We start from the raw sequence: 12,679 nt of genomic DNA on the forward strand, positions 1-12,679 counted from the left end.
ACAGAGCCAGCCGCGAGAGTTCTTATCTGTGAAATACTCTTAGAAGGATACATCTGTGTGTTTAGGTTGCTCATGGTAACCAAACCTGTAGTTTGTGGATTTATAGGGTCATGGCAGGTTGGAGACCTAGTGGGGCATAAATGGAGATATTTAACTGAAATGGTTCCCTTTGTAAAATCAATGCTCCACGTATGTTGCTTAGACCTCATGTACTGAATCTGATCAGAACAAATCCTAATGCAGAAGAGGAAGAAACTATATTCGTGGTCTTGGACTTCTCTAAGGGAAGAATGCCTCACCTCTGCCTTGTGATTGCTTGTATCCCTTGAATGATGAGTGAAGTTTGGCACGTGAGTGTCATTGACAATCTGCCCTTTATGTTATCTCACTGGGTCAGCTGTCTCTCCTGTTTCTTCCATTGCTGTGAACTGGCTGAAATCCTTTAGAGACCATTAGACCTGGTCTGGACTCTCCTCTTTATTCCTTACTAGTGATGAGACCTCAATCTGGTTATATAAGTTTTCTGAGACTTAGCTTGCTCATCTGCAAAATGGGTTTGCTAATAGTGGTATCTGGAGTGGTTATGGGATTAAATGAGGGAAAAGTGTGTCGAGCACCTTACCCTTCCCTGCACTGGGGCAGGCACTCCTTTCCCAGCTGGAACCAGCCTGGTTGGCAGGAGAGGCACTGCATGCTGTATCTCCCTTCACACGTCCTACAAGAGCTGTGGCAGGGCACACAGCGGTGGCTGTCCTCATCGGCGTAGTAGCCCTCAGGGCAGTCCTGCACGCAGGTTGTGTCTGCCAAGGGAGGAAAAAGTCCATCTTGGTATCAAGTATGACGCATGTCTCCCAAACCTCCTGTACATGCTCCCCACTGTGCACCATGGGGGGAGGAGGGATGCAAGAGGAATAAGACAATGTACTTGTTGGCTGATACATATCTTTGGGAGCTAAGGTGGATGTCCAAGAAATAGAATTGACCATAAAGCCATTAGGAGTTGAGAGAAAACAGAGGTCAGAGTGGACTGGCCTTGGTGGGCAGGACAGAAACCACAGGCTGTCAATGAGAGCCAGAGGATGTGCAGGGTGTCCCAGGGAGGGGGGTTCATTTAAGGCAGGCGCTGGGGGAGCAAGTGTCAAAGCTGCAGTGAAAACAGAAAGTGCCGGGCCAACATGATGACATGTTCCCACAGCTTCAACTTTCTATTTCTACCCTTGAATGTGTTCCCTCCGATATAAGATTTAACCTTGGTTCTGTTGTGCTGCCCACTCAGTGTAGCTCTTGAAATGAAAATGAAATAAGATTAAAACTTCTGTTCCTCACTTGCATGAGCACAGATGTAGAAGATTTCTGTCGTGACAGAAGGTTCTATGGACAGTGAGTCTCTGTTTTGCCCAGGTATTTAAAAATTAGGTTAAACCCCTAAATTCTCTGCTCTTCACAGTGAGATAAGTTGGAGTTGAGTTGTTCAGCCCCACACCACCCCAGTCCTTCGTCCACCAACCCCAGTGACACTGCTGATTCTTGCCTTCTTCCTCAACAACAGTTAGGGATGGAAGGTGAGGGCGGCCATGCAGCTTAGCTCGCGGTCCTTAGAGGCAACTTCCTCCCCAGCTTCCGCTTGACCCTGTGGAATGGAAGCCAGGCTCTCCTGCGTTTTTAGTGTGAGCCACTGGTCAACTCTAGACCAGAAGCCGTAACTCTAGTCAGCATTAAGCACACAGGCACTGGTGGAAAAGCTAAATAATATTAGAGCTGCTGTCAAAAGTGCTGTAGACTCAAACTCTGTTCTGGGAGACCCTGAGCTCCATGAGGGCGGGGGCCATGTCATTCACTCTATTTCCAGCACCCAGCACAGTGCCAGGTCTCTAGTAAATGCTTGTTCAGTGGCTCTTATGTTAAAGATGGATGTTGGCAATGGTTCATTGTCCAGTAATGTATCTGGTTAACTCAAGTGAAGCCCTAATCCCCTCAAGATGAAACTCCTCTGGATCAGTTTCCTATTGCTCTTGTAACAAATTTCCACAAACTTAGTGGCTTAAAACAATACAAATTTATTATCTTATAGTTCTAGAGGTCAGAGTCTAAAACAGGTCTACCAGGCTATGTTCCTTTTGGAGGCTCTGGGAGAGAATCTGTTTCTTTGTCCTTTCCAGCTTCTAGAGATCACCTGCATTCCTTGGTTTGTGGCCTCCTCCTCCATCTTCAGAGCCAGAGCACAGCATCTTCTCTCTCTGTCTTCCTCTGCTTTGTCATCACAGAGCCTTCAACTACTGACTCTGATCATCCTGCCTCCCTCTTGTAAGGACCCCTCTGATAATCCGGGATAATCCTCCCAAATCAAGACCATTAATTGAATCACATTTGCAAAATCCTTTTTGCCATGCAAGGGTCTGGGGATTAGGATGTGGACATTTTTAGGGGCAGCATTGTTCAGTCAACCACAACCTCCAGAGGAAACACCTAGTATATAACTAGCCTGACCACGGTGGGGTGTGCTGAGGGGCAGGGTGTGAGAAAGTGAGAAGATCAGAGACATCCTGTGCCCAGCCCTTGGGGGACTATGGCTCTGTGTTATGCACCAGCACTAAAGTCTCAGTTCTAGTCTAATTCATATCCCTAGTTTAAGGGAAGACCACCTTGTAGTGGTAAGACATCTTCCTGCCTGCCTGAAGGCACCTGAGGTGATCACTGGTAGCACTTTAGGTTGGGAATAATTAGAAAAGAAGTTCTAGGGGTTGAGATGATATAGGAGAACTGGAACATTCTCATGAAGCAGCAACTGCTGGGAAGGAAGTTCTCCGAGATTTGTGTAAGAGGAGCTAAGATGGATGGATAGAGAAGATTGGTGTTTTTGAGTATTTTCTACTGGGAGGGGACCAGGAATGGTGTGGAGGATAGCTATCTCTGTGTCTTAGCGGGGAAATGGTGCCCTTGCTGATGATACCTCAACAAGAAGAGGAAAAATTGTCACACATTTCTACTGTGAGGGTCTTGCTTCTCAAGTCTACTCTCCTAGGTTGGGGAGATGAAGGCTGACACTTTCCAGGTCTTCAGCATATCCTTTTTTCTCTCTCCTATCCCCTGCCCCTTCTGTCAGTTGAGTTGAGTTTGGTTTCATTTTCTTTCTCCCATACCTGTGCTCAGACTAATCATGGTATCCCTGGAAACCTGAAGGCGTTGCCTCACATTGGCAGTGACCTTCACTTGGGATCTTCTGGAGGCGGCCAATCTCAGACTGTGCCACACTTTGTTCAAGAAGATTTATTAATCAATGGATGTTAAATCAAGGGGAAATTTTGATGAGGAGCTGAATACCTACATGTTCATAAAGTGTCTCTCCATGGACTGCTTATTGACCACATGGGAAAATATAACTCCGCAGCGGAGAAACTGGACAGCACCCTGAACAGATGACCAAAATGAACATCACCGACAAGTGGCAGGTGAACATCGTGTGTGTTTCCAGAAAGACACAACATCACTTGTGAAGAATTCTGGCTGGGAATGAAGAATCTCCATCTAATCACAGGGGAACTTCACACAAACCCCAGTGGAGGGCTAGGGACTGTATTCTTCTAAAATGTCAATGTTATAAAAGACAAAGTCTGTGGAAATGTTTCACATTAAAGGAGACTAAGGAGACACGGCAGCTAAATGCAATACCTGCCTCTAGACTGGACCCTGTCCTAAAGATGAATTGACAAAATTATAAGACGGATGGGATACTGAAGCATTGTAGCAATGGTAAATTCACTGGAGTTGACAACTGTGCTGTGGTTATCTAAGACAGCAGCCCTGTTCTTAGGAAATGCATCCTAACGTATGTGGGAGAAACCGGCTGTGATGTATGTAACGTATCCATAAATGGTTCAGAAAACAATATATTGTGGATTACGTCTGCGTGTACATTGGGAGCGGGAGACCAAGAGCAAGCACATGATAAAGCCAAGGGCTCAGAGATGAGCAGTGGGGATGGGGGTAAAGGGCATGTGTGCCTGTTCTTTGTACTGTTCTCACTCTTGCCTCTTTTCTCTGGGTTTGAAAGTTTCCCAAACACCGAGTAAATAGTTAAAAAGAAAGACACCAAGGTCTACTGGGCGCCAAGCATCAGGCAAGGTCATTTCTCAGATGGAGGGAAGGACAAAGCCCTCCTCCAAGAAGAGCAACTCACTGAGAAGAAGGCTGTCCCTCAGGCAGGTGTGACACTGGTCCTCTGAGGGCCCCGTGCAGTGGAAGCACTTGGCATGACAAGGCTTGCATCCCAGAGTCCCCTCATCCCAGTACTCGGAGGGGGCACATTCTTGGTGAGGCACGCAGTCCCCGTGGTGATTCATCCTCCAGCCGTCCTGACAGGTCATGCAGGTCCCAGATGGCGAGCAGGTCTGGCAGGACTTGTGGCAATCTGTGGGTGGGATGGGGCAGCCAACAGAGAGTGAGAGAGCCCAGGGCACGCCAGTTCCCTGAAAAGTGTGTTCACATTCCTTCCTCATTTCTTCCAGAGATTTCCGGGGCTCTGTGCCAAGGGTGTGGTGCCATGAGCTGAGGACAGCCCTTGGGCTCTGGGTGGAGCATTCTTGTTACAAAATGAGAAAAAAATGGCTGTTTCACATTCTTTGTAATATTTAAAGGGCCGCTTCCTGCACTAGGCCCCTCATAAATATTAGTAAGACTCACTGTAACTACCCAAACTGCAACAAAAGAACACTAAGCAATTCTGTGGCAGCATGGTCACACGCTAGTGGGTGGCCTTTTCACCACCATTACTCCTATTCGGCGGTCCTCCACTGACCTCCCAGAATAACCTTGAGCTTATCACTAATGTAACAATTGTTGAGATATATTATAATTACCTGTTGACCAAAAAGCCCTCTTTTGTATTCATTTATGAATGCACGGTACCTCTGGGAGGGCCTGGCATGTAATAGGCACTCAACGAATATTTCTTAGACAAATGAATAAGAACTATTCACTCCCCTTTTGAGGTTTTAGCAGTTGTTGCTTCCTCTGCCTAGAATTCTCTTCTCCCTGGTACAGCGTGGTTTGTTCCCCCCCTTTCTCAATGACGTCTTCCAGGCCTCCTTCTCTCTAATTTCAGGTCCCTCTGGCCCAACTTCCTGTCCCCCTTCCCTGCCTTATTTTTCCTTCTGATTTATCTTCTGTAGAGTCTGTTTTCCCCAGTAGAATGCAAGCTCCATGAAGGCAGGATTCTGTGTGTATTGCCCCCTGCTGTTCCCCAGGCCTGGTCCTCCACATGGCACATAGGAGGCCCCTGATAAGCACTCCCTGGATGAATAGACGCCTGGTATTATTATTGTGATTATCATCCTCTCATTTTATCTAGATCAGGAAATCAAGGCTGGAGGAGCTCCATCACTTGGCTGGAAAAGGGCAGGCTCAGGAGTTGAACCCACGACTTTAACAAGGGTTCTTGCTATGTCTGCCCCGGTGCCTCGGGAAAGATGTGGGGTCCTTAGAGGTCTCTATGCTGTCTCGTAGGGGATAATTTTGGGGGTGATCAGAATGGATCCCAAGTCCTTGTGTTTCTTAGAAGAGGTCCTGCTTAGAGATTGCTAGGTTCTGGGTATTTCTCTACACCCACTCAAATCTCAATTTTCCGGTCAAGTCCTTTGTTTCTTCTCTCTGGAAAGTCAGGTGGTCACCCCGTTTCTTCCCTCGGCCTCCCCTTGGACTGGTGGAAGGGGTAATAGCATTGCAGGGACAGACTCAAGTCACTTTCCAGTATTGGGTGGGTCTGATCTGAGGGGAGCCCAGCCAGCTGTGGTTTTTAACGCTCCCCAGCTGATTCTAATGGGCAACCAGAGATGAGATCCAGGGCCCTCCTCAGTGACAAAATCAAATCAAGTAAATTAAGGAAACGTCCTCTGAGACCTGTAAATTTCTTTCTATGGCAAATTACTTATATTACTGAGCACCAGAGAAAAGCCTGAAGTTGGTCCTCAGTTCCTGGCCTGGTGCAGGCAAGACGGCCCTGGAGGCCTTGGCTGAGTCTCTGAACTTCTCGTGGAAACTGAGCCCAGCTCCACAGCCTGCCTCCTGGGCTCACTGTGCCCTTCTGCTTCATGGCACAGCCACCCGTCTTCAAATCCATGTTCTTCCACAACTGTTCAGATGGGACACTGACACTAAAGAGAGCTTTACATAAAACACACAAAAAGGTATATCCTAGCTGTAAGGCTAGAGCAGAAAGCCTTCAGGGGAAACTACATCCTCACGTCTTACCAAAACATTTCCCTGAGACCTTGTAGGATGTGGCTGGCCCAAGGTCTCTCATGTCATGAGAGTTCAACCCTGAGCTCTCGCTGTGGTTAGGGGGCCTGCCTCTGGGTATCTATCTTGTGTTTGCTTGGAGGCCACATAGGGGATGACATTACCACTGGCTGCCTAGTTGGAGTGAATCCTGTGACTATACTTAACAGTACAGTATTGTACACGTGAATGTTGCTAAGAGAGTAGATCTTAAACATTCATACAAAATAAAAAGGTAACTGTGAGATGATGGATATGTTCACTGGCCTTACTGTGGTCATCATTTCACAATATATATGTATATCAAATCATCACACTGTATACCTTAAACTTATTCAATGTTATATATCAATTATATATCAATAAAACTGTCTGAGTGGAGGGGATAAAAGTCACTTCCCCCAGGAAGCTTCCCTCACTTGCTTGAGAATTCCTCTAGTAATGGACAATTTATTTAACTTTTCTGTTCCCTGATAACTAATAAGAGACAATTCATGCTCAGTTAAAACATAAGGAGGCATAAATAAGAGGATCCTTTCCTGAATGTGTAGGGATTGAACTGCCAAGTGGGAGATGGAATAGGGACCCAGGATGGGAGGAGCTGAAGGTGATGAGGAGGGATGGAGGGAGCTTTAGGGAGGCAAATGGTGAAGGGAGACAAGAGACACTGAGAAAATCCTCTGTGGCACAGCTTTCTTTAGGCTGCTGTAAACCTACAATGGCTTAAAATTTTTTAAAAAAATCTTCCATTTTTGGGTGACTTTTGAAGGCTCATCATCTGTGTTGTAAATCTTCATGTGAGAATCCTTTTTGATCAGCAACTGTTGTGAGGAGGGTCAGCAGTATCCATTGCTAGTAAAAGGTACATGGTCAAAGCTAACAAATGGCTCACTTTAAAAATAAATAATAAATTAGAACAGAGTCACAATATGCTTCCTTAAGCAGGAGGGAAAGGAATGGGATGACAGTTCTGGGGCTGGAACCGTGCAAACCCTGGAACCTACTTTGTCTCAGCAGAGACCCATAATCCCATTAGGCTCCCTGGGATGCGGTGCTTGGCCATGCACCTGGAAGTCTTTACCTTTGCAAACCTTAATCATTTTTTCATAGTAAGTTCCTTCTGGACACTCGTCCAAACACCGCCCATTGTAGAGAACCAAGGACTCCTCAGCACAGAGGTCGCAGTCATCTGCTGAGGGGCCACTGCACTCCAGACAGTCTTCATGGCAGGGGACACACTGGCGTGCATCTTCATAGAAGTGGTTGGGACAGGATTGATGGCACATATCTTCGTACAGGAAGGACCCAGGCATGCACTCTGGGGATGAGGGAAGTAGAAAGTTACTCTCAGGGAGACAGGAGAAAGGAATTCATTCCTTCTGCAGTGGGCTGGCAAGTCCCCACCACTTTGGCTCATTTGACTTTAGGATACATTTGCCCAATCCTCACCCTACCAGGGCACATCCTCCATGTCTCATAAGCCCTGCCTTGGGAGAAGAGACCATGTATGGTGGCCCAATTGGATGGTGCAGGGTTTACATACTGAAATGACCTGCCCCTTGGAGGTGGAAAAATTGTAGTTCTGTGGCAGATGAGTGGTGGCTGACATGCTGGAGGTATTGTTTGAAAAACTCAGAAGGTATTAGCAGATTTTTAAAGTTGTGGTGAGCACCCCATGCTCTATTCAATACAGAAAGCAGTTTAGGAGTTCTTGCATTAGTTAATTCTTCATTTACTGGTAGGGTTGACCAATGAAACATACATGGTTAATCAGGATGAAGAATGCTTTGTGGTTCATTTTGTTTGTGTTCATTCTCTTATTTGGGGAGAATTCTGGAAAATAGATTATGTACTACCAAGAGACTCTTTTGGATAAGACAACACCAGTTAAATGAGTCTATCTTATTCTGGAGAGGGAATTAGACAGTCTTTCTTGGGAGATAATTCCAGAGAAAAAAAGTCCTACCCAGAGTGCTATTCTCAGAGTCTTATAGTTGCCTGAACTTTTCTTTTGCATCTTTTATAACAGTTGCAATTCTCTAGCTACCTCTGTTTTTCATTACTATCAGTTTCTGCTATAAGATTTTGTGCTCAAAGAGGCAGGAACTTTGGGTTCTTATTTGCATCTCTAGCACTTGGGATAGTGTTTGGCACACCCTAAGCACTCAGAACACATGTGTAGAAGAAATCATGCAAAAAGGGGCTCTTGTCTGTTTTAACTCACAAAATCCATAGTGGAAAGGCTTTATCTCACCCTCAATTTCCTCAGTGATGTGCACAGAGATAGATACGTTTCAGTAAAGGTAGGGAGACTGGTTCCTCCAGTTCTGGTTGGACATCTCACCCTCAGATAGTCAACCCCCAGCTGAGGAGGCTTAGCAGCCCCACACTCTCCCCTGGGATGCCCTCAGGTACCTTTGCATGTTTTCTCATGGATGCAGTCCTGACACATCTCTGGGCAATGCTTGCACACCCCCTCCACAGCCACGTGCCTCTCAGAGCAGGTTTCCCGGCACTCTCCGTGGTGTAGGACAAGGCCTCCTTCACAAGAGTGGCAGTTGGTGGCATTTCCTTCACATGTTCTGCAAGGAGAGCTACAGCGTTCACATGTGCTATCTGCTGCATAGAAGCCCCTGTGGGGAGAAGAGAGAGCAACTGGAGGAGCTTTCCAACCAGGGAAATTATTCCCACCTTGTGGCAAAGAGTTAGGTCTTAAAGCAGAAGGATTGCTGCCATGTCAACCAAAATGAAGCCATTGGATTTCCTGAGGAAGTATGGTAAGAGAGCAAGTCTGGAAAAATAAAATGAAAAGGATGGGTACCATCCTTATAAATTTGTTTTATTTTAAAATGACTTTTGTTAATTGGTATGTAGTTTAGTTATCTTCTGATTTCCCCATTTTATCTTCTAATTTTCATTCTTTTTTCTTTCATTTTGTTAGAGCCTTACATTAGAGTAGAAAATGCTTTTTATTCAATTTTATTTTTTTAAAAATTTAATAAGTAAAAATATTATTTTCAAAAGGCTCAAAAGGTTTAATGTTCTATAGAATTAGAACCATTTTATATGTACCTAATGCAGGATTGCCAAAGTATATAAACCAACTATTAACAGACCTAAAGGGAAAAATTAACAGCTACACAATAATAGCAGGGGAATTTAACACCCCACTTATATCAATGGATAGATCATCCAGACAGAAAGTCAAGAAGGAAACAGTGGCCTTAAATGAAACACTAGACCAGATGGACTTAATAAACATATATAGAACACTCTGTCCAAAAAACAGCAGAATACACATTCTTGTCAAGTGCACATGGGACATTCTCAAACATAGATCATATGTTGGGAAACAAAGCAAGCTGCAATAAATTTAAGAAGATTGAAATCATATCAAGCATCTTTTTCAACTACAATGCTATGAAACTAGAAAGCAACTACAAGAAAAAAGCTGAAAAGTCACAAATATTTGAAGACTAAACAACATGCTACTGAACAACTACTGGATCAATGGAGAAATAAAAAATACCTGGAGACAAAGGAAAATAAAAACATAACATACCAAAACTTATGGGATGCAGCAAAAGCAGTACTAAGAGAGAAGTTTATAGCAATACAGGCCTACCTCAAGAGACAAGAAAAATCCCAAATAAACAACCTAATACTATACCTCAAAGAACTACAAAAAGAAAAAAGGCCAAAGTCAGTAGAAGGAAGGAAATAATAAAAATCAGAACAGAAAACAAAATAGAGACTAAAAAAACAATAGAAAGGATCAATGAAATGAAGAGGTAGTTCTTTGAAAAGATCAACAAAATTGACAAACCATTAGCCAGACTTGCTAAGAAAAAAAGAGAGAAGACTCAAATAAATAAAATCAGAAATGAAAGAGGAGAGATTACAATGGACACCACAGAAATACTAAGAATTATAAGAGAATACTGTGCAAAGCTATACACCAACAAATTGGACAATCTAGAAGAAATGAATAAATTCTTAGACTACTACAACTTCCCAAAACTGAATAAAAAAGAAATAGAGAATGTGAACAAACCAATCACAAGTAAAAAGATTAAAACAGTAAACAAAAACCTCCCAAAAAACAAGTCCAGGACGAGATGGCTTCTTTAGCAAATTATACCAAACACTCAAAGAAGATTTAATCCCTATCCTTCTCAAACTCTTCCAAAAAACTGAAGAAGATGGGATGCTTTTGAACTCATTTTATGAGACTAACATTACCCTGATACCAAAACCAGGCAAGGACAACACAAAAAAGGAAAATTACAGGCCAATATTGCTGATGAACATAGATGTGAAAATCCTCAACAAAATATTAGCAAATTGAGTACAGCAATACATTAGGGGATCATATACCACTATCAAGTGGGATTCATTCTAGGGATGCAGTGATGGTTCAACATCTGCAAATCAATGTGATATACTCCATCAACAACATGAATAAACATCGCATGATCATCTCAAAAGATGCAGAGAAAGCATCTGACAAGAGCCAACATCCATTTATGATAAAAAATGTCAATAAAATGGGTATAGAAGGAAAGAACCTCAACATAATAAAGGCCATATATGACAAACTCACAGCCAACATCATACTCAATGGTGAAAAACTGAAAGCTATCTCTCCAAGAACAGGAACAAGACAAGGATGTCCAATCTCACCACTCTTATGCAACATGGTACTGGAGGTTTTAGCCAGAGCAATTAGGTAAGAAAAAGAAATAAAAGGTATCAAAATTGGAAAGAAACAAGTAAAACTGTCACTATTTGTGGATAACAGGATTCTATATACAGAAAACTCTAAAGAATACAACAAGAAACTATAAGAAATAATCAACAAATAGAGAAAATTTGCAGGGTACAACATCAAAAGATAAAAATCAGTTGCTTTTTTATACACTAATAATGAACTAGCAGAAAGAGAAATCAAGAATACAATACCATTTTCAATTGCAACAAAAAGAATAAAATACCTAGGAATAAATTTAACCAAGGAGGTAAAAGACCTATACACTGAAAACTATAAGATTTTATTGAAAGAAATCAAAGAAGACATAAAGAAATGGAAAGATATTCCATGCTTATGGATTGGGAGAATAAACATAGTTAAAATGCCCATATTACCTAAAGCAATCTACATATTCAATGGAATCCCAATCAGAATCCCAATGACAGTCTTCATGGAACTAGAACAAAGAATCCTAAAATTTGTATGGAACAACAGAAGACCCCAAATAGCCAAAGCAATCCTGAGAAAAAAAAGAACAAAGTTGGAGGTATTACACTCCCTGAATTCAAAATATACTACAAAGCTATAGTAATCAAAACAGCATGGTACTGGCAGAAAAACAGACACATAGCTCAATGGAACAGAATTGAGAGACTAGAATTAAAACAGATCTATGGACAGCTAATCTTTGAGAAAGGAGACAAGAACATACAATGGAGAAAGGAAAGTCTCTTCAATAAAGAGTGTTGGAAAAACTGGACAGCCACATGCAAAAGAATGAAAGTAGACCATTATCTTACACCATACACAAATATTAACTCAAAACGTTTTAAAGATTTGAATGTAAGACCTGAAGCCATAAAACTCCTAGAAGAAAACATAGGTAGTACACTCTTTGATATCAGTCTCAGCAGCATCTTTTTGAATACCATGTCTCACCAGGCAAGGGAAACAAAAGAAAAAATAAATGGGACTACATCAGACTAAAAAGTTTCTGCATGGCAAAGGAAACCATCAACAAAATGAAAAGACAACCCACCAACTGGAAGAATATATTTGTAAATCATATGTCCAAAGGGTTAATTTCCAATATAAAGAACTCATATAACTCAACAACAAAGCGATGAAAACTCAATAAAAAAGTGGACACAGGGTATAAACAAACATTTTTTCCAAAGAAGATATACAGATGGCCAACAGGCACATGAAAAGATGTTCAACATCTCTAATTATTAGAGAAATGCAAATCAAAACAGCAATGAGATGTCACTTACACCTGTCAGAATGGCTACAATTAACAAGACAAGAAATAAGAATTGTTGGATAGGATGTGGAGAAAAGGGAATACACATACACTGCTGGTGGGAATGCAAACTGGTGCAGCCACTATGGAAAACAGTATAGAGTTTCCTCAAAAAATCAAAAATAGAAATACCATGTGATCCAGCTTTTCCACTTCTCTGTATTTATCCAAAGAACATGAAATCACTAATTCAAAAAGATTTATGCACCCCTATGTTAATTGTAGCATTATTCACAATAGCCAAGACTTGGAAGCAACCCAAGTGCCCATCAATGGATGAATGAGCAAAAAAGATGTGGTATATATATATATACAATGAAATACTGCTCAGCCATAAAAAAAAAAGAAAAAAT

At 42.4% G+C, this 12,679-nt stretch overlaps 1 protein-coding gene across 2 annotated transcripts in view; it reads right to left on the bottom strand.

The window, feature by feature from the left end:
- Nucleotides 1-12,679, bottom strand: part of PCSK5 (proprotein convertase subtilisin/kexin type 5) — a 437,872-nt gene that overhangs the window by 22,412 nt on the left and 402,781 nt on the right. For both annotated transcript variants that reach the window (XM_046664811.1, XM_046664810.1), the window contains 4 exons: nucleotides 8,689-8,906; nucleotides 7,355-7,591; nucleotides 4,178-4,408; nucleotides 623-800 (listed from right to left, as the gene is read on the bottom strand). In XM_046664811.1, the coding sequence (XP_046520767.1) occupies nucleotides 623-800; nucleotides 4,178-4,408; nucleotides 7,355-7,591; nucleotides 8,689-8,906 (864 nt within the window). The remainder of the gene's footprint in view (nucleotides 1-622; nucleotides 801-4,177; nucleotides 4,409-7,354; nucleotides 7,592-8,688; nucleotides 8,907-12,679) is intronic.

The sequence above is a fragment of the Equus quagga genome, chromosome 6 (genome assembly GCF_021613505.1).
Source record: "Equus quagga isolate Etosha38 chromosome 6, UCLA_HA_Equagga_1.0, whole genome shotgun sequence".
In the NCBI taxonomy this organism is placed as follows: Eukaryota; Metazoa; Chordata; class Mammalia; order Perissodactyla; family Equidae; genus Equus; species Equus quagga.